Genomic DNA, 21760 nt, shown 5'->3' on the forward strand with positions numbered 1-21760 from the left:
GTCATCTATAATGATAAAGACATCTATAATGGTATAAAATATTTATATTTTTTAGATTAATGCTGTTCTTTGGAACTTTCTATTCATCAAAGAAACCTAAAAAAAAAAATCTACTGTTTTCAACAATAAATGTTTTTTGAGCAGCAAATCAGAATATTAGAATGATTTCTGAAGAAATGTGTGACTGGAGCAATGATGCTAAAAATTTAACTTTTCAGCATGAAACCTGTGTAACACAGTACATTTACACGCCAGTAATCAATCACTAGAGGGCGCTCTGTATCTGTTACCCACAATCATTGACCCATGCCTTGACATGAGTGGATTTGGATTGTGAAATAGTACAAACAGGGCAAAATGCTACCCCAAAAAAGAAAAAGAAAAAAAAAAACTTAGTGTGTAATAATCGTTTGCAGAATGTCAACATACTTCTACCAGTAATTATAAAACCATTCAATTGCCAAATATTTTAGAATTGAAATGTATCCCCGTTGTGAAAGATTAACATTTTTAAATAATAACAGTACTTGTTTGACGCTTTAAAATCTTTTTCCTTTCCTTTACAACCTAAGTCAATAAGCCTGACAGATCTATAATTTATAGGAAGGCCCCGCCCTCTGACAATGCGATTGGCTGACGCAGACGTTCTACTACAGCTGATGTCTTGCCAATGGTTTATTGAGCTGTCAATCAAACCCCTTCAGACGGCTAGTAGTTGACTGATATAGTGAGCGCAGCGCGCTGGAGGAGCGAGTGGATGTATGTGTGTGACTTTCATCTCATCTTCTGGAGGTCTTGCGGAGAACGGAATCACTTTGAATGGCTGGATTTTTGTGGATAACGATGCATATATGAGTTTTCTTTTTTTAATCATGTCGTATTAACTTCATAGGAGTCATGCATAACTATTCTGGAGCTTGTTTCTCAGTAGTTTTCCTAATTTTGACGTTTTGGACTGAGGTGAGTTAAACTTCCTTATGCCTTTTTAAGTCCACTTTTGACTAGTTGTAAAGTCATAGATTAAACAACTGTTGTACACTGAAGTGAAACTCATTCATTTTTGTCAAATTAGATTTTGGGATTCTTGACCTAATAGAATTATCCTGTTGTCAGTGGAATCATGTGAGCCTTAAACTTTAAAAGACGTTTTAAAATCAGTCCGCTTGCAGTGCAGTCGAAACTTTAAGCATTGCCTAAATCAAACATGCAGTGAAGTGCATATTTTATTATTGCACAAACCTGTTTGTTCATATTTGCTGCGAGTGCACTATGTTTGCAATACCTGTATTACCATAAAATCACGCAATTGTAAGTCAGTGCACTGTATCCGCTATATTGTTTTGTGCTGCATGTTCTGTCTTGTATTTTAATGGGAGCAAGACAAATTATTCTGTGCAGTCTTACAAAGCCACGATGTTTGCATTTCATATTTTAACTGCTGTTTATGTTATTTTTAGGTGTGCCAGTCGTCGGGTTATTTGGAGCTCCAGTTGATCAGCGTGGAGAATGACAGGGGTGAGCTTGCGAATGGAAACTGCTGTGACGGCGCACGGAGCGCACAAGACGGTCTGTGCGACCGGGACGAATGTGACACGTACTTGAGAGTGTGTCTAAAGGAATACCAGGTGGAGGTCACCACATCTGGCTTTTGTACGTACGGCACTGGAAGCTCAAGCGTGATCGGAGGGAATACGTTTCAGTTGAAAGGATTCAATGGAAACCCAAACAAGGCCAATGACCTCGGGACCGTTATCATCCCCTTTCAGTTCGCCTGGCCGGTAGGTGCTCACCGATACCCTCTTTCATCAGCTCCTCAACAAACAACCTTATTGTAAACATTTTCTATATAGTTATCTGTATATGCCATGTAAAAAAAAATGCTTGATTTTCAACGTGTTCAGAGTTTGAATTAGAATTTTCTTCAGAAATTCATAATGCAGCCGGTTGTAACTTTGATTTTACTTAAAATAATAAGAAAGCAATCAGCTAAACTTAAGGTTGAACATTTTTTTTTACAGTATAAAGATGTTTGTATTGCAACCAAAATATGATTGTAACCAGGTTTTCTGAAACTGAAAACACATTATAGGCCTATACACTCAAATGCTGGGTTAAAAACAACCCAGCGCTGGGTGAAATATGGACAAACCCAGCAGCTGGGTTAAATGTTTAACCCAGCCTTCTAGGTAGCTTTATTTAACTCAACTATTTCTTGCTTAAAGTAGTTTGAAAATGAACATTTATAAATAATTTAAATAAATAATAATTAAGTTATTGATAAATGTTCACCTTTTGCTGATGCGTCTAGTAATTTTGTGTCTGATTTTTAATTTACAACCTATTTTGAGTTCATTTTAAGCCAGCCATATAGTAATTATTAAACAGTAGTTGAGTTAAATAAAACTACCCAAAAGGCTGCGTTAAACATTTAACTCAACTGCTGGATTAGAACCACCCAGTCACTGGGTTTGTCCAAATTTCACCCTGCACTGGGTTGCTTTTAATCCAGCATTTTTTTTTAGAGTGCATGACTTTTGGGAAATATCAAGTCACAAATAATATAAAGCTAAGCTTATTTTAAGCATTTATTGCTGCGTCACATATTATCCATCTTAAGATGGTGTGATTGGGAAGTGATTTGGAATTGACATTTCCACTTCAAGCCAGCTTGACCATTTTAAGATTATGTAACGACCAAGAAGCTGGATTGTTGTTAGTCCAAGATGGACTGCTAGTTTGTACTAGCTAATGACCAGTTTAGACCAGCTAGAAACCACCTTGTTCCACAGCAGATGGTCAAGACACACACAAGTGAACATGCATGGCTACTTGGTCTTAACAACACCAACTGGTAGCCTACGCTTTAAACACTCATTGCAAAGCAAATGTTTGACTCGGTGGAAAAGGAGAGCTCGGTGTCACAGTGGTCACTGGCGTTAATCGTAGAGATGATGAGTAGAGCATCTCCAGTTACGGCGCGCGTTTGGCTGCGCGAGCGGCGGCTGGTGCGTGTCTCTCGCGCGCGCGGAGTGTACAGTTACACGCTTAACTGATGGTGTCGTATTTATAGGACATAGTGTGTTTTACTTCATGGCATGCAGACTGGGCTCTCATGAACAACATGTTTGTGGAGTTTAGAAGGAAGGCGATCAATAGACATTCATCTATCTATCTATCTATCTATCTATCTATCTATTTATCTATCTATCTATCTATCTATCTATCTATCTATCTATCTATCTATCTATCTATCCATAATGGTCTGCCTGAAAAGTGGCAAAAAAGTGGTTTCTTCTGGGGGTTTTTTTAGCAGGGAGTCTACAACATTTACAAAATAGTTTGATGTTAGGTTGATGTTACTGTAGTAAGGAATCATTAATGAACATGTCACTTTCTCAGTAAAATAGCGTGAGCATCTTAGCAAATTTTTCTTAGTGAAAGAATCTTAATATATGGGCAACAGTCACATGAGCACACAGGAATGCTGTTTTGGGCAAAAATAATATTGCATTTTTTTTTTTTTTTAAGAAAGGCACGATTTACATAAGACAGAGTTCTTGACTAGAGCTGGCATGCTCATGGAGTGATATCACAACCAGAGAGATAGAGAAGAGAAAGAGAGAGGCAGTGGGAGTTGTCTACACGATCATGTTTCAGATAGCAGCATTGTCGCTAAATAGACCAGAACAGATAGTTTGTAAGATAACGCAAGGCACATTACTGTGGGTAAAACATTTAACCCAAACCACACAGCGCTTACCTCAGTGCGAGTTTGTTGTTGTTTTCTTAAGCCTGGTAAATATGTTTTGTAAGTAGTGAAAAATGCTGAATCACTGCATTTGAGTGTTGTTTGCTTCCAGATTTTGGCCGGGGTGATAACAGTAGCGCTGTGGTGAGAGCTGCCTGTGTTCTTCTGTTATGTAGGGTCTTTTAAAGTGGCTTTGTTTCAAACACACAATAATTGCTCATTTGAAGATGAAATCATGTACACAGTAAGGAGACGCTTTAGGACTGTGCGTGATTATTGCTATATCTTTGCGATGACTGCGAAGTGTTTTTCTTTGGAATGTTGATCTTGGAAGAACCCGACCAGGACTGAACGCGAGACAATTTACAGATTGTTCAGTTAAGGGTTTTTTTCCAAGGGAACAAAATCAAGATCATTCCCAGAATCAACTTTAAATATTATTTTATAGGGCTCTGCAACAACTTACAACTCCTCATACATCTTTGCATCCATGCACCCATCTATCATCTATCTATCTGGGATGTAACAATATCAAAATCTCATGATATGATAATATCTCGATATGAAGTCCTCGATACGATATTTATTGCGACATTTTAAAAAAAGACAAATGAAGACTTGAAAATAATGAAAATTTTGTTCATTTTAAAGTTAAATTATTCTATCTAATGCACTTTGAGAGTTCAAAATTAAGAGCTCCAACCCATGTTCTTAACTAAGAAAACTTAAGAAAAAAGTCAGTGAATTGACTTGTACCTGAACTTTAAAGGGAGCTCTCTTTTTGTTGTGTTTGGTGTTTTAAGAAGCCAAGCAAATTAAAATATAATAATAATAACAACAATTTATAATACTGTTATTCCTATGACAGTAATAGCCATATGTTGTAAAACAGTTGCACTGTAAAATAAATGAAAATGATTATTTCTTAGGTATATTATTTTTGCTTTACACTACAGTAGGGAAACACTTCTTTTCTAATATCTACACTTGAAAAAAATATTTTGAATTTGGACTGTAGTGACATTACCCATTTAAACCGCTAGCTGTCAGCAATTCATACTACACTTTTAAGCTTTTATTTTGATGGATACGGCAGTAGAACTTTTATTTTGATGGAAAACTACAGCTTAAGTGAAAACAGGCTTACAAAAACACGCCTCACTACAAATCTAGTAAAATACTGTAATCATCTACCGTGAAAATAAGGCATAATTGGTGGCCATTGCATTTCCAAACGTGCACTAAACTCAGCACATGCAATAAACGGAGCCGGGAAAAACACGGATCATGAGCTGATCACCTGAACGAAGTGCATGCTTCGCTTTGAAACATGTAGTGAAACCAGAATTGATCTATCTATCGTTCTATCTATCATTCTATCATTCTATCGTTCTGTCTATCCATCTCTAGACTTTGTATCAGAACTGTTATCTGGTCTACACCTGACTATGAGTAGATTCATAAGTGCTGTTTAAACAGTTTTGCAGGTGAGTCATTTGAGTAACTGGTTTCACATTCTGCTGGTGAACTTCTAAAGATTCTTCCCTGCTGTAACTCAGTTGAAGTCTGTAAAGTCTGAAGTGAGAGATATTTGCAGTCTTGTGTTAACACTGGTAAAGACAGCCCATAGTAGGAAGGAAATCCTCCTGCTGTGATGTTTAATAGTTATTTTCGGAACTGGCAAACCACAAAAACAAACACTTGCTAATGGGAATAATCCTCCTATAATGTTCTGTGCAGCACGTGTGTGTTTAATGTCTGGAAATGCATCATTGCACTCGGTGCATCATCGGTGTTATTCAGTTGAAATCTGCCAAGACGCCTACATCTGCCGTTTTCCATAGTTTCTTAGCTAATCGGGTGTGCCAGGGGAGGGACGCGGTTTACGGAAGGTGATGTTTATGAGCCTTATAAGTCCTGCTGTGCCTGACGTTCTACAGCTGTGAGATCTTTGATTCTCTTCCAGCATACCATCCTTTGTTTTTGGATAAAAATCCCATCCCACTGAGCACACACGCCACAATTTTTTTTTTTATGTAAGCTTTTCCAAGGAAAAGCTCAACAAGTCCATGTTCTGTTTAGACTTATTCTAAACCCTGAATGCATAGTTAAGAAAAGAGATGTTTTTATAAAGCAAACAGAAATACACAACAGCATTGTATCTTTACCAAAGATAACGTTAGCTCTTTCTCAAGCAGTCAGTGTATCTGGCTGTTGTGAGATATGGGTCAGAACACTTAAATTATTGTATCTTTGCCCTATCATTTCTGTCTGTTTTAAGTCGTGCATATATAGACCTGCCAAAATGCAAGGGAGATTGCTTCACGTTAAAATGTTTAACAAAAGAGAAAGTCATGCTAGTGACAGACACACCTGGCTCATTCATTTTTTACAACTAAAACAGTTATGAGGGCATTTATTTGATCCCCTCTACTCTTTCCATTATTCTTTACTTTCAGATCTTTCCTGTCCTCCTTCCACCCCATCCTGCTTTTTTCTTTAAATCTTGGATGAGTGTTGGGTCTCTCGTTTCATGACTGTTTCCCTCTCCTCTTTTCTGTGAGCGCTCTGCACAGTTGGCTGCGCATTAGATCACAGGTGTTTGATGCAAACCCGCTTTGTGTTATTCAGCTGGACTGTGATGTTGTCTGCTGGTTACATAAGTAATAACAGTTGTTATTTGACTATCAAACCTATTAATGCAAACATGTTCCCATCTGGGCTAATTTAGTCTTCAGAAGCTTAAAGGATTAGTTGCTTTTCTGAATAAAAAAAATTCTGATAATTTACCCACCCCATGTCATTCAGGATGTTCATGTCTTTCTTTTTTAAGCTGAAAAGAAATTAAAAAGTTTTTTGTTCAGTTGAAAAATCCAAGGTTTTTCTCCATATAGTGGACTTCAGTGGGAACCAGTGGGTTGAAAGTACAAACTGCAGTTTCAATGCAGCTTCAAAGGTCTCTACAACGTGATCCCAGCAAAAATTATATACTATATACTTTTTAACCACACGTTTGTCTTGCACTAGCACATCGGAAAGGTCACGCGAAGACAAGTTCTTCGTCTATGTACTTTGGTTCAAAAAGGTAGGGTAGGATGAAAAATCCATCTCATTTTCACATCCAACTTCAAAATTGTCCAGCTTCATTTTTTTTTGTAAAGGGCATTTGACTTCACATTCGCTTGTAAACACTGGGTAGGCACTTCCACCTACTTTATGCATGACCTTTCCAATGTGATTACGTAATATGTGAGGTCAAGACAAGCATTTGTGATTTAAAAAGTATATAAATTTAATTTTAATTTTTTTTTTTTTTTTTTTAATAAAAGGGCCGATCGTTTCTAGATAAGACCCTTATTCTTTGTCTGGGATCGTGTATAGCCTTTTGAAGCTGCATTGCTATTTGGACCTTCAACCCATTGATCCCCATTGAAGTCCACTATATGGAGAGAAAGGTCCCACTTTATATTAGGTGGCCTTAACCACCTTAAGTGCTTACATTTAAATTAATCATTTGATACAATGCACTTATTGTGTACGTATGTGTTTTTACATTGTACTTTATATTTTAAAGATACCTGTAATTACATCAAACCTGTCCTTAACCATACCCATATCCGACCTCAATAGCAGCAAAAGTGTTTTGCAATACATTACGAACACAGTAAGCACATTGTAGTTAAGGCCACCTAATATAAAGTGGAACCGAGAAAAATCCTGGAATGTGTTTCTCAAAAAAACGTAAATTCTTATCGACTGAAGAAAGAAAGACATGAACATCTTGGATGACGTGGAGGTGAGTAAATGATCAGGAAATTTTAATTCTGGAAGTGAACTCTTTTATGTTTGTCTTTTCATGAACACCCTTCATCTCTACCACCATTACTTCTGACATTCATATTAAATGTTTTCTTAAGAGTTTTGCGTACTTCACATATCTGTTGTTGTATCTCTGTGTATGCAGATCTCTAAATGTCAGTGAAATGTCAGTAAATGTTATTTTGGCACTTGACCTTAATCATGATAAAATCATACACAGCTTCTCAGCTTATTGCTTTAATAAAACACCACCTCTTTTACTGAAAAACTGCACATAATGGAATTGCATTGTTAATTCTGTGCCACAGAAACCCAAGCACATGGGGTATGAAGTGACTTACACAGGTGTGTTACCAGCCTGCACATATCACATTCAGCTTTTAGGTGGAACAGTTCCTGTGTATGTGTGTTACTGTGCATTGATTTGCATTTGACCTGAATCCTTAGGGACCGGTATATTAAAATCTGGTGTGCGTCTATATGATAAAATAAAAGGCAAATCTAGGTTGGGTTCTCGCAATATTTGTCGTCCTCACTGCCCTCTGAGGTGTAAAAACTGTGGCACTGCCTGCTCAGTGTCACTTAGGAGGTGTAATTTATTCATTGCTAGTGTGTGTGTGTGTTCCTGTGTATCTGCTGGCATGTGTACATGCATGTGGGTGTCTTATTTCCCTCCGACTAAGGAAAGATAAAATCTTCCCTGCTCCTGCTCCTCCCTGGACTGGTGGCTGGTGTCTGATGGCTGTCTTTGGAGATTAGTAACTGTCTTACGCCAATGCACTGACTAGGTGTTTACATCAATATGCTGCATACTAACAGCCTTTCAGTAACTTGCTGACACTGATTGCTCAACATCCTGACACATTTAATGGCTTTGGATGTTATTCTTGATATTATAAAACAGTAGGCAACCCCTAGGGGGTCTGTGGCAGAACTGCATGGGGTCTGCCAATTATTGTTTCTTGTCAAGCAAAATGTTTGTAAAAAGAAAATATACGTTGCACAAAAACACAATATTAAGTTGACAACAACCAAACATAAGTTAAACTAGTTGGCTTTGTAATATAAGCATTGTAACGAAGTACTTAAAAACATTAACGAGGATTTTTGTCACCCTCAAGCTGTTCTAAACCTGTAATTTTCATCGTTGGGTAGACTGTCAATTTATTATGGCAAAACACAGATCATTTTATTTCGTAAGCTGGTTATGACGCATTTTGATCAAATGAAATTTGAGACATTTATAATGGTACAAAAGATTTCTATTTCAAATTTGGTAAGACTTTACAATAAGGTGTCATTTGTTAACATTAATTAATGTATTAACTAACATGAACGAACAATGAACAGTGCATTTATTACACTATTTATTAATCTTTGTTAATGTTAATAAAAATAGAGTCATTCATTGTTCATGTCAGTTCACAGTGCATTAACTAATGTTAACAAACACAACTTGTGATTTTAATAATCACAGTTAATAAATGCTGTAGAAGCATTGTTCATTCTTAGTTCATGTTAACTAATGTAGTTAACTAATGTTAACTAATGAACCTTATTGTAAAGTGTTACCGAAAATTCAGCATTGCATGAATAAATTAATGTGAGTTTTAAAATAAATTAATTATAAAAAATCTCAAATTTTAGTATTATCACTTTATTTTAGATCAAATAAATTATCTTGGTGAGAATAAGTTGACATTTTTTATGACACATCTAAATCAGCGTTTCTCAACTCCAGTCCTGCCTGCACCATCTTCACACACAGACGAAACTTACTTGCTTACATGCTTAATAAGTGTGAAATGTGACATCATATACCTCTGTGGTGTGAGGACTGGAGTTGAGAAACTGGTATAAATGAAAGGGAATCATAAATGATCTTTAAAAAAATGAAGTTTGTTTGAAGTTTTCATGAGGATGTGATGATTGCAAAGAGCTCCAGGCTTAATCGGATCAACTTTGAAATATTTTAGTGAAATAAATATCACTTGTTTTTTCTGTTTATGACTCATAAGATCTGGCTCAAAAGTTTGCGTATGCCTTGCGTATACCAACCCAGTTTAAAAGCGTAGTCCATACACCTTTCACAATGTTGGGATTCATATTCTTATTTCCTTAAGAAATTAAAATGATGCCAGTTATTATTATGCTAACTACTAATGTGTTATTAACATAGCATACACTTGCACTGATGCAGAACAGCAGAATATAACAGAAAACTGGTTTCTTTGTGGCTTTTAACAAGAAGCTGGACAAACAGCGAAACACCTGTGCAAAGGCAAACAGCTTAAAAATGCATGGACAGAATGGCATAACCCAACACGATAACAAATGCAATGACATTTCTCATGCAATATTTCAGTCAGACCTTTAAGTTCAGTAATACTTTTTTGGATGGCGATGGTATTTTTTTAGCTGTCCATCAGTTGTTGGTTTCTTCATGAACAACCTTCAGATTCAGACTCCTAACACTCATGTTAAATGTTTTCAGAAGGGTTTTGCATACTTTACAGATTTGTTGTAGCCTGTCTATATACATATAAAAATGTACATCTATAAGTGTCAATGAAATGCCAAAACATTAAAATTTATATGAGATACATGAATTTTGTTTGAGGTTTAGTGAAAGGTTTGAAGCCATGCTTGTATCAGGAGTCTTTCCTTCCTAACATTTACTGCATGCACCTACAAGTTTGAGTGGTTTGGCTTGACTAATGTTAGCGTGCTGATTCATGCTTCCAGAGAAAAGATGCGTGAGTGTCAGCACACGAAATCCATGGGCATGTTTCTCATGCCCTGCTGCCACAGTAAACCTGATCTCTGCCCAAACCAAATAATACAACCTTTCAGCCAAACATACACCTGCTAAAAACACCTCTTCAGAAATGTCCTGTTTTCCAGTGTGTTTTTGTGAAGCAAATTTATATTATACATCATAAAAAGCTGTTTCATTGCATTTGTTGTGCCATTGGAAATGAATGGTGGTGTGATTATAAACCGTTTGCATGCTGAGGGAAAAAATTCGTAACTACACAGAAGCTTATTACACTCTGTTGCATGCTAATTCTGACCCAGAGATTTCTTCCTAATGTTTCAGACGTTTCCTGAAATGTTCATCCAGGACAATGTTTGTAATCCAAAAGCACTCAGGTTCTGTCAGATTAAAGGGAAGAAACGTTACTACCCCTCATTTGAGTGAAAAACATGACCTCTCCCATCTTAGTCATTTCACCTCAGTCACTGTGAAATACTGCTGGTTCAGGAACCTTTTGAAGTCCTTCTGCCCGTGCTGTTATTTGACTTGAGTTAGCAAACCATTTTCCCATGAAAAAAATGAACTAAAGGACACTGTTGAAGCACGTGGCTGTGTGAAAAGAAGTGCATGCATAAACATCACGCAATCATTTATGAATTGTTGACTGCAGCAGTGACCTGATACAAGCTCCTACAAACATCCTTGCACCATCTCATCATTCATCTGGTTTATAACCCAGCTAATCAGTCACCAGACCGTGGGAACCAGGTTATTCACATTGCTGTTATGACTTGCATCCTGTTAAGAAGGCACGCACACATATACACGGTGTCAATATGAGGACGTAAAATAGATTTCCATTGTTTGATAATGGCTACACACTAACCCAACCCTAGAATCACTAGATATTATTATAATTAATGAATAAGTGTTTTTTTTTTTTTTTTTGAGAATGTCCCCAGATGCCCTTTTATGAGTGGCTTTGTGCAGTTATTGTGAAAAACGCCTTCAGAAAGGAAGTTTGGATGTTAAATTTGAAAGGCATGACTTTAGCTGGCATAACAGGTGTTACTTTCTTGTATTCTCCTCCTTATATTGTCTCAGTAAACAACTGTTCAAAAAGTTTAGGGTCAGTAAGTTTTTTTTTTTTTTTTTTTTTTTTTAATAAATTGACACTTTTAGTCAGCAAGGACACATTAAATTGATCAAAAGTGACAGTACAGACATTTAAAAATTCAATTTTGCATGGTGTTTGCATATAAATGTGTCTTAACATTGTGTGGATAAAAATCCTAAAAAATATATTCACTCCCATAAAACCTAAGAAAGTCTCAATTGTTAAGGCGTTTTGATTTTCTAAGCAGTATGACATCATACTGCTCAGGCCCCGCCCACAACCGCTGACAAACTGCCCCGTATTAGCATATTTGCACTCTTAGTCAGTTGTACGCTGCTTTTTTTTGTTTAGTTTTGTTTTTGATGGTAACACCATCGAATACACAAAAAATGGAAGAGAGGGATGGAGTGAGCAGTAACTCATTATCATTTAAAGAGACATGCACCGAAATGGGTCGATGTAAACAGAGCTGTTTTTAACAAGGTAAAAAGGGTGTCGTTTTACACAACCATTGAGGAATTTTAACCAAAGTATGTTGCAGACATTTCATGAAGACGCTAAAGAATTATACCAACTTGTGGAAAATGGGCACGATGTCACCTTTAAGCAGTGTTTTCAACACTTATAATTTTAAGAAATGTGTCTTGAGCAGCAAATCAGCATATTAGAATGATTTCTGAAGGATCTTATACTGTAGTAGTGGCTGCTAAAAACAGTAAATTAGAAAGCCATTATTAAATTGTAATAATATTTCTGTTTTTACTGTATTTTGATCCAATAAATGTAGCCTTGGTGAGCATAAGAGACTTCGTCATAAACATTAATAAACAAACATTAATCTACAAAATAAAATCTTACTGACCTCAAACTTTTGAATGGTAGTGTACTAAGAGTCTTTCTTTTATTTAGACTCTGTAGGTAGACTAATATGACTTTTTTATGTCTGTGCTTCTTGTGCCATTGTTTGTGTGAGTGTGTGTTTTATTGATATTTTGTGTTTGTCTTCAGCATAGACTTTGACTGTGGAGACCTATATGCCTGTGTATATTAGCTAACCAGCTCTTTCTCTCTATCTCCTAGCGAGCGTACACTCTGATCGTGGAGGCTTGGGACTGGGACAACCAAACAATCCCAGACAGCAGTGAGTAATGATTTCTCAACACCTTGACACACACCAACATGCACTGCTATTTATGCTGTCTCATCAGTACCGACAATATCTCTCTTGAGCAAGTTCACATCTAGGGCTACAAGTGACACAAAACATTGTTTCTAAAGCGAGATACGAGATGTATCCATGCACACAAAGTTACTTAAAACAGCGTAGAGGGACTGATGCATTAGCCTGGGGTTTGAAGTATGCTGTGCTTTTATGTAAATTTTTAAGTTTGTTAAATTCTCTGCAAGTCTTTATTAGAGAGATTTCTGTTCATTTTGTATGTGAGGCTATGTCCTTTTTACGTATTCACACAGACAGCTGCTGTTTCTTTTAGTACAACAAACAAAGCAGGTGGCCGTTTAGAGTATTAAGTCAGAGCTGGATGCCTGTGGTTTGACGTGTCTTTGAACCACGAAGAGTTACCGACTGGCCAATTAAGAATTTGCATGCACAGAACTCAGCAGAAAATTATACAGATTTCTGCAGAATTCAAATGCCTGTCAGGCACTATGCTCCACATATCCTCCCTTACAAGCTTGTGGTTAAATATTTTAGCTAAATTGGTCTACATGATTTAAATTTGGCATATAGAGGCTATTACCCTCGAAAGAGGCTATTTACACTACACTCTTAAAAATAAAGGTTCTTTACTGGCACCAGTGGTTCTGCAAAGAACCTTGAACTTCAGTGGAACCTTTCAAGTGCAGAAAAGGTTCTTTATGGTCAGAAAAGGTTCTTTAGATTTTTAAAATGTTCTTCAAAGTGGTTCTTATAGGAACTGTTCACTGAAAGGTTCTTTGGGGAACCAATAATGGTTCTTGTATGGCATCACTGCCAAAACAACCTTTTGAAACCTTTATTTTTAATAACTGCAAATAGCAATTAGATGCTGTTTAAATAGAGGCAATTATCTGCACCTCAGTATTGTAGTACATTATAAAACAGTATGCAATAATAATGTAATAATGTATAAATGAGTGTAAATTATAGTTTTAATTCAAATTATTAAATGGATGCTGCCTTATTGGGACAATAAGCCCCTCCGTACACCTACCCTAACCAGTACTATATTTACAACTTCACGATTGTTTCCTTTATTCTTACTGAAAATAAATGCCTTTCCGATATAATATGAGATTTGAAAAGGGAGGAAAAAAGTTTGCCAAATAAGTACAGTACGTGCTTTACCAACTGTGCCAATAGAGTTTAAGTCTAACGATTGTCTTTTGTAGTGTTGCCTAGCCCAATCACAAGTTGGTGGGCGGAGTTAGTGTAAATAGCCTCTGCCAACAAGGCGGGCTATTTGCACTTAGTGTAAATAGACACTCCGTTAAAATTTATAGTATAGTTCTCTATTATAGATTCCAGTATAATACAGGTTTAAAGCAAATGCACTCTCTTCTCATTAAAAAGTACCATACATGAATTATACTTAAAAAAAAATAAATAAATAAATAAAAAAATGAGAAGAGATAAAAACTGCAATTCTGTAACACAAACAGTAACTGAACATGTTTTATATTTGCTTATTACACGGCTCTCTGGAATGCTTGATTCTGATTGGTCAGTTGAGACATTTGCAGGTTCGTTCTTTTCAAATAATAACCGCTCCAAAGTAATAACGCATAGCCGGTACTACTTGTATGTTTGAAATCCCTCCGCGCCAACAAAGATTACCGTTTGGCGCCATCTTGTGGCAAACACTGGACAACCACAATTAACAATGGAAAATTTCGACATTAATTTGAACATCAAAATTTTACATTTAAACATCAACTTCAACATCCCCGCTGGGACCACATTTACAATGTCACAGTTCACAATTAATGGAAACGTGCAATTTAATACTTGTAAATAAATAAAATTCATCCGTTATTATATATTCATATGTAGATGCTATAAATTGTCTTACTAACGTTTGAATGTTAGTCACGTGGTACTATATCGTTTCGCGGAAGGATAAAAATGTAAATTTAAAAAGCAAATATGCCAATAAAATGTTTCAAATTCATATTCATGTCCAGTTTTTTTCCTTATATGGCAAGTAGCCGTGTAATAAGCGGGATAATGTACAGGCAGTCTGTAGTTATCGCGAAATAAGCCCCTTCAGCGTGATACAAGACCCTCCGCTTCGCGTCGGGTCCTGATCACACTGTCGGGGCTTATTTCTGCGATAACTACCGGCTGCCTGTACATTATCTCTTACATATCAACCAGCGCAAAAATTGCCAATTTCTGAGTGCGTCTTTAAACCAGCTTTGGTTTATAGTTCAGAAAGCACTGTAGGTCCAATGGTATGGAAAGCCAGTGTGCAGGACATGTTAAAGAAGTTCACTTCCAGAACAAAAATTTACAAACAATTTACTCACCCCCTTGTCATCTAAGATGTGCATGTCTTTCTTTCATCAGTTTTAAAGAAATTATGTTTTTTGAGGAAAACATTTCAGGATTTCTCTCCATATAGTGGACTTCTATGGTGCCCCCGAGTTTGAACTTCCAAAATGCAGTTTAAAAGTAGCTTCAAAGGGCTCTAAATGATCCCAGCCGAGGAAGAAGGGTCTTATCTAGTGAAACAGTCAGTTATTTTCTTAAAAATGCACAATTTATATAAGTTTTAACCTTAAATGCTCATCTTGTCTAGCTCTGCGGTTCATGACAATTAGGGTAGGTCGAAAAACTCCCATCTCATTTTCTTCTCCAACTTCAAAATTGTCCTACATCACTGTTTGACCTTTTTTTTGTAAAGGGCGTTTGATCTTCTTTTTTGAATGTTCACTGGATCGGTACTTCTGCAGCAGTGTAGGGCGAATTTGAAGGTAAAGAAGAAAATGAGATGGGAGTTTTTCGACATAACTGTCATGAACCGGAATACACAGAGTTCGTGCAGAGCGAGACAAGACGAGCATTTGAGGTTAAAAAAAATTATATAAATTGTAATTTTTGTAGAAAATAAACAATCATTTTGCTAGAGAAGACCCTTGTTCCTTGGCTGGGATCATTTAGAGCCCTTTGAAGCTGCATTTAAACTGCATTTTGGAAGTTCAAACTCGGGGGCACCATAGAAGTCCACTATATGGAGAGAAATCCTAAAATTTTTGCCTCAAAAAACATAATTTCTTTACGAGTGAAGAAAGAAAGTCATAGACATCTTGGATTACAAGAGGGTGAGTAAATTAAACGTCAATTTTGGTTCTGGAAGTGAACTTCTCCTTTAACACACGGTGTGAATGTTGATGTGTGTGTGTGTGCGTGTGTGTTGTCTCATGCAGATGTGTCCTGTTTTCCTTTTCTCCTCCTGTGGTACTCCATTGCTCCATAATACATGATGACTGTGACAGGATGTACCATTAATGAAGGAATTCATGTTCTGGGAGTTGGCTGATCATTTACAATGTACACTATAAACCCTAACAAGCTGAATATACTCAAAGAATTTCAGGTATTTAATTGCTTAAGAAATTAAGATTTAATTTGCCATCACAGGAATAAATTACATTTAAAAAAAATAATAAAAATAGAATCAGTTATTTAAAATGTGAATAATATTTCACAATATTACTAGATTTTTGAGCAAATAAATTCAGCCTTGATGAGCATAAGACACTTATTTAACAAAAAAAATTCAAACTTACGAATGGTAGTTTAGAAAAGGCTGAGCATTATTAAGACTGGACTGGAGATTCAAATATTCGACTGGATGGAAGGAGTTTATGCTAGAAAGTAAACAGTTATTTGATGTGTTTTGGGAAAAACAAGTGATGTAAAGATCAGTTAGAGTTAATGTCACTGCTATGTGAGGATTTCTAAGCAGGTTGTTTTGTGGTTACTACTGTGGTGATGGCTAGAGTCTCTGGTTTGATCAGAAACAGGTTATATAAACTGCTCTATAACAAGCAAATCCTAATCCATACTATCTGATAATGTCTTATTGTATAAGCTAAGTATTCTTCTTAAAAGAACAACATTTATTTCTACAGCAAAGCAGAAGAAACAGAGGTAGAACATCTACGTACACATTCATTTTGTGTAAAACTTCATTTTACGCCTCTCTAGAAGCTTTACGGCAGATCTGAGTATTTGTATAGGTTAGTTTATGTTTATTTGTGTATGAATATGTTGTGTGCTTGTTTGTTGCTAGTGTGCTAGTGGCCTTAATGGGGCATGGAGGTTGTTTTAGCATGCAAATGGAAACTGTTTATACTCAGCGTGTCATGTTTAAAGTCCCTGGAGAGAGTTTGGGTCTAAACAAAGAGTATGAGGTCATTGCCTCGTTAAGACATTAATTACTGTAGCGGCTCGTTATTTTCCACACATGTCTGTGAGCTAATTATTGTCTGAGCAGCTGCAATGCTACTATTCTTCACATTACACGCACACATACAAACAAATACGCCGCCGCCAATTAGTCATAAAGCAAAGGGCTACTGACAGGATTGGCATGAATATACACTCTCACAAATACAACACTAACAAGGCACTGATATGTTCGCATACACAGCTCTGTCGGACAGCTGTCACGTGACTTTTTGAAGTTCAGTGCAGGACATTCAGTTACTTCAAATGGAGACTAGATCTCAGACAGACTACATGAGCAAGATCTAGTCTGCATTTTTTTTGAGATGATCAGCCAGATGACAAGATGTTGATGTTGAGACATCAACAGGTGAAGAGGCTATGAATGCTCCTGATACATTGTGGGTGGCAGGGTGCCAAGAATTGCTGTTTGCTATTAGATAACTTTTTTAAGATTTTAATTAATAATTGGTAGTATTTAATTAATGCTTAATAATAAACGTAATCTTTAATATTCTTGTTTAATTCATTGTTATTTAAGTATATATTTAGTTTTAAATTATTATACACTGTTCAAAAGTTTGGGATCAGTAAGACTTGTAATGTTTTTTGGATGCATCTTATGCTCATCAAGGCTGCATTTATTTGATCAAAAATACAAAAAAAAAAAAAAATTGTTATTGCAATATAAAATAACAGTTTCTATTTGAATATACTTTAACATATAATTTATTCCTGTGGTGCAAAGCTGCATTTTCATCAGCCTTTACTCCAGTCTTAATTGTCACATGATCTTTCAGAAATCATTCTAATATGCTGATTTATTATTAGAATTACCAGTGCTGGCAACAGTTGCGCTTCCAAATTTTTTTTGGAACCTGTGATACTTTTTTCAGGATTCTTTGATGAATAAAATGTTCAAAAGAACAGCATTTATTCAAAATAGAAATATTTTCTAACAATAAGTCTTTGCTATCACTTTTTTAAAAATCAATTTAACACATCCTTGATGAATAAAAGTATCAATTTCTTTCCAAAAAAAAAAGAAAAAATAGAATAGAATAAAAATGTACTGAGCCCAAACTTTTGAACGGTAGTGTATATTGTTAGAAAAAATTTCTATTTTAAATAAATGCTGTTTTGTTTAAATTTTTACTCAAAGAATCCTGAAAAAGTATCACAGGTTTAAGTATCAAAGTATCAAAATATTAAGCAGCTGTTTTAACATCGGTAAATAATTAGCATATTAGATGATTTCTGAAGGATCATGTGACACTGAAGACTGGAGTAATGGTGCTGAAAATTCAGGAATAAATTAAATTTTAATGCATATTAAAATAGAAAATCTATATTTTACGTCATAATAATATTTCACAATATTACATTTTTTTATATTTAAAAAAAAAAACTTGATTTTTATTTTTGATGTACATACTTTTATTAATATTCACTTTATTATTGTGTAATATTACACAACAAAAAAAATTGCAGAATATTTCTTATTATTAATCACACATCATTAGGTCTTGCGTAATTGCATGGTAATGTTGTTTTTATTCTGAATAGTTATAATAATTCTTCTTTGACAGAAATCATCATCACAGCGGGTGGTTTCTGTGTTTGTATTTGTGCATGTTTTTGTTTCCTAGACAACACAGAGAAATCTGCTGTCGGCAGTAGATCAGTTCATCATCAGGGTGTCATACCTGCCTCACGGTTTCATTTTTAATACAGGTGTTTTTTCCAACTCTGCCTTCTAGAATTAGCTCACTGATGTAGATCAGGCCTTGAAGTACTAAGAAAAAAAAAAATTTGGCTTTAGATGCAAGAAGCCGGTTTTGGCGTTTGCAGGGCATCAGGTAGCGGGGGCCTTTGGAGGAGAGGGTCCCGCGGGGCTGTTTACCTTTCAGGAAGTCCGTCTCTCCAGCTCAACGTTTGGACTCTAACCAGCTCTTTCTGGCCAGCAGGTCAACTGCATTGTTCACGTATTGTCAAGGGGCAGAAAAAGAGGCGTTATTGTGTTTCACTTGTACTGTAGTGCTGGCTGGTAGATCGTTAGATGGTAATAAAGTGGATAAGTGGAAAAAATGCAAAGGGGAAGTTAAGAAAGGTGGGGTGCATTAACATGAAGGAAAACTTAGAAAAGTGGGTGAGAGAGCGTTGTGTAGTTATAGGGGAAATTATTTGGCCTTGTGCTACTCTTTGGTCTATTGTTTGTGATCTGTTATCGCTGTGGCGATGGGGGCCGAATCGCACCCATTGTGAAGGAGGCAGTGAAACAGAGCAAACTGGAGACAGACTGATGGAGAGATGTGAATGAGACAGAAAGAAAATAATAGGAAGAAAAAGAAACTAAGAAAAGATGTTTTGTTTTTAAGACTAACAGCAGCCATCATCTGCATTTCCTGAGATTTTTCTTTATCTAAAGCTGTTGTTGTGAGTTAAAGAGAGCCTCTCAGATCAAGACTGAAGTTCTAGTGTTGATTGAGCTCGCGGATAAACGCGACTGATTGCGTTTCAGACTCGGCGAGAGCTGTTCATCTGCTTACCTGTTTGATAGTTGCAGCTCTTATGCATGTGTGTGACTGTGTTCTTGAGCTGGCTTATCTTCTAGGTCTCTTTCTCTCTCTCTCCCACACACACAAACACACACACGCTACTGTGACTCTACCCAGTAACAGTCTCTAAGTGTCTCCTTCAGCTTATAGAGAGGGAGTGATTGGTGTGTATTTTTGTAACTAATTGCTGTAGATGAATTAGGAGATGAGTACTAGATTTTTTTGGTATTTATAAGTGGGGGGGAGAGCGAGAGGGGGAAGAGAGGACAGCAAAAAGGGGGGATGGCACATTTGATATGAAAGAGCGTGTCGAATTCCTTTTTTTAGTCGGAAAGTAGGAAAGTATGTCAAAGCTTTTGTTCCACTTCTGGAATCGTGTGTCCATTTAAGGAAGAGAGCAAGTGGACTGAGATGGGGCGAGCGGGGTGATTTCGGCTGTGGGGAAGGATTTGTGAGAGAACGTGCACAAGGACGATTTATAGAGCACCTTGGCTGGCGGTCAAACATAACGACCTGTCAGAAATACCACTGCCGTATATTTAAGACATCCTCAAATTGGTTATCTGACAGTTTTTTTTTTTTCTAGGTTCTCTAAATATTTTCTTCATTCAAGTGGGAGTTTATGGGTATGTGTGTATATATTAGGGCTGTCAGTTGATTAAAATTTTTAATCTAATTAATTACATGATGTTTCGATTAATTAATCTAATTAATCAAAAAATAAATGTGACTGAAATACCCACAAAAGATTATTTAAAGCTGTTTTTGTGTTAAATGAGAAAGTATAGACGTTACAAATTGTAGCTTTAGAAAGAAATATTTTATTTAAACATAAAGTTTATTACACATAAACATTTAGGCTGCAATGTAAACTATGGAACATAAAAGAAGATAATTTGGGAAATATCTCAGTATTGTTTCTTCATATAATGAAAGTCATTGTTAACCAAAACAGCTTTGTTACCAACAGTAACAATACTTTTTTTATGTTCCACAAAAAAAAGGTTTGAAACAACATGAGGGTGAGTAAATGATGACAGAATTTAATTTTTATGTTTTTTTGGGTGAACTATCCCTTTAATGTTTTTTTTTTTATGAATTATACTCTAAATTAGAAACTAAATCTGCAAATGTCTTTATGAGTCATTCATTTATTCATCTGATTCATTCAAACGGCTGATTCATTCAGGAATGAAGTAAATGGCTCTCTTTATGAATGGGCCTTTGAATCATTGATTCTCACGATTCGTTCAAAACGCAGATTCATTCAGAAACCGCTGCGTTGCTCAAAGATGTACAACAATTCTACTATTGCTTCAAAGGTAATATGTTGAGTAAAAACACATAATATTGTGTTTAAATATAGAAGGATATCAACTTCTTATTTACTGAACTGTTGTATAAAATCACATTTAAGCTTGTGATAGCTCTTGCTGCCGTGTGATATCCTGTGATATGTGATATTTATAAATATGAGACAAAACACTTACAGGGGCATTTTTTTGCACCAATATCTTTAACTTTAGGGCATAACTGCATCTATGGAGGTGTTGCCCTGCATCATATTTGTCAACAGTTAGCTATATGAAATATAAGATGACGTACAGGTCTGGGGGCGGGCCAGAGCATTAAGTGCATTAAATCACATTATTTTTCCATAACTAATTAAATTAACATGTTAAACTGACAGCCCTACTATATATATATATATATATATATATATATTAATTATATAATTAAATATTCATTTTTCCAGTTTAACAGTGTTAACAATATGTAATGTAGGGGCCACCCCACTCACAACTGCTGCTCTTTTTTTCTTGACAAGAAGTGTGTTTATTTTGATGCAGAATGTCTTTACGACTACATAAAATGGGAGACTTTTTAGACGCATGCTCCAACTTCACTTTAGCGCCAGGCACTAGTCAAATAAACGCGGTAAAGGTACTGGAGATGAGGGAGCTTCAGTACAACAAAAGTGAACTGCGGTCAGCCATTATACTGTGCTCGTAGCACGCTTGCTTCAATTGCACACACAAATGTGGCAGCCTGAGCTGTAGCCTGTTTCATTTCACATTATTAAAACGCAAAATAAACTGCCAGCATGCGTGACAGATCCGTGTCACATTCAGCAGCAGCAGCTCTTAAAGTAATTGCAGCCAAATAACCTTATAACCCAGCTGATTGGACGTCTTAATCGAAGAACAAAATAAAAAACAGAAAATCAGTAACTTTTGCAGTTTTAAGGATTCACTATATTTAATTTAATATTTAGTGTTTCTTTACTTTATTCAATTTCTGTATATTT

The 21760-nt window shown here is 36.0% G+C and overlaps 1 protein-coding gene across 1 annotated transcript in view; it reads left to right on the plus strand.

Moving 5' to 3' along the window:
- The first annotated feature begins 747 nt into the window (after positions 1–747).
- The window catches only part of jag2a (jagged canonical Notch ligand 2a), a 41971-nt gene continuing 20958 nt past the window's right edge, over positions 748–21760 (plus strand). Inside the window, 3 exon segments of the mRNA XM_051125456.1 lie at positions 748–960; positions 1458–1778; positions 12523–12583. Of these exon segments, the coding sequence (XP_050981413.1) occupies positions 898–960; positions 1458–1778; positions 12523–12583 (445 nt within the window). The 5' untranslated portion in view covers positions 748–897.

This window comes from Labeo rohita, chromosome 13, assembly GCF_022985175.1.
Source record: "Labeo rohita strain BAU-BD-2019 chromosome 13, IGBB_LRoh.1.0, whole genome shotgun sequence".
NCBI lineage: Eukaryota > Metazoa > Chordata > Actinopteri > Cypriniformes > Cyprinidae > Labeo > Labeo rohita.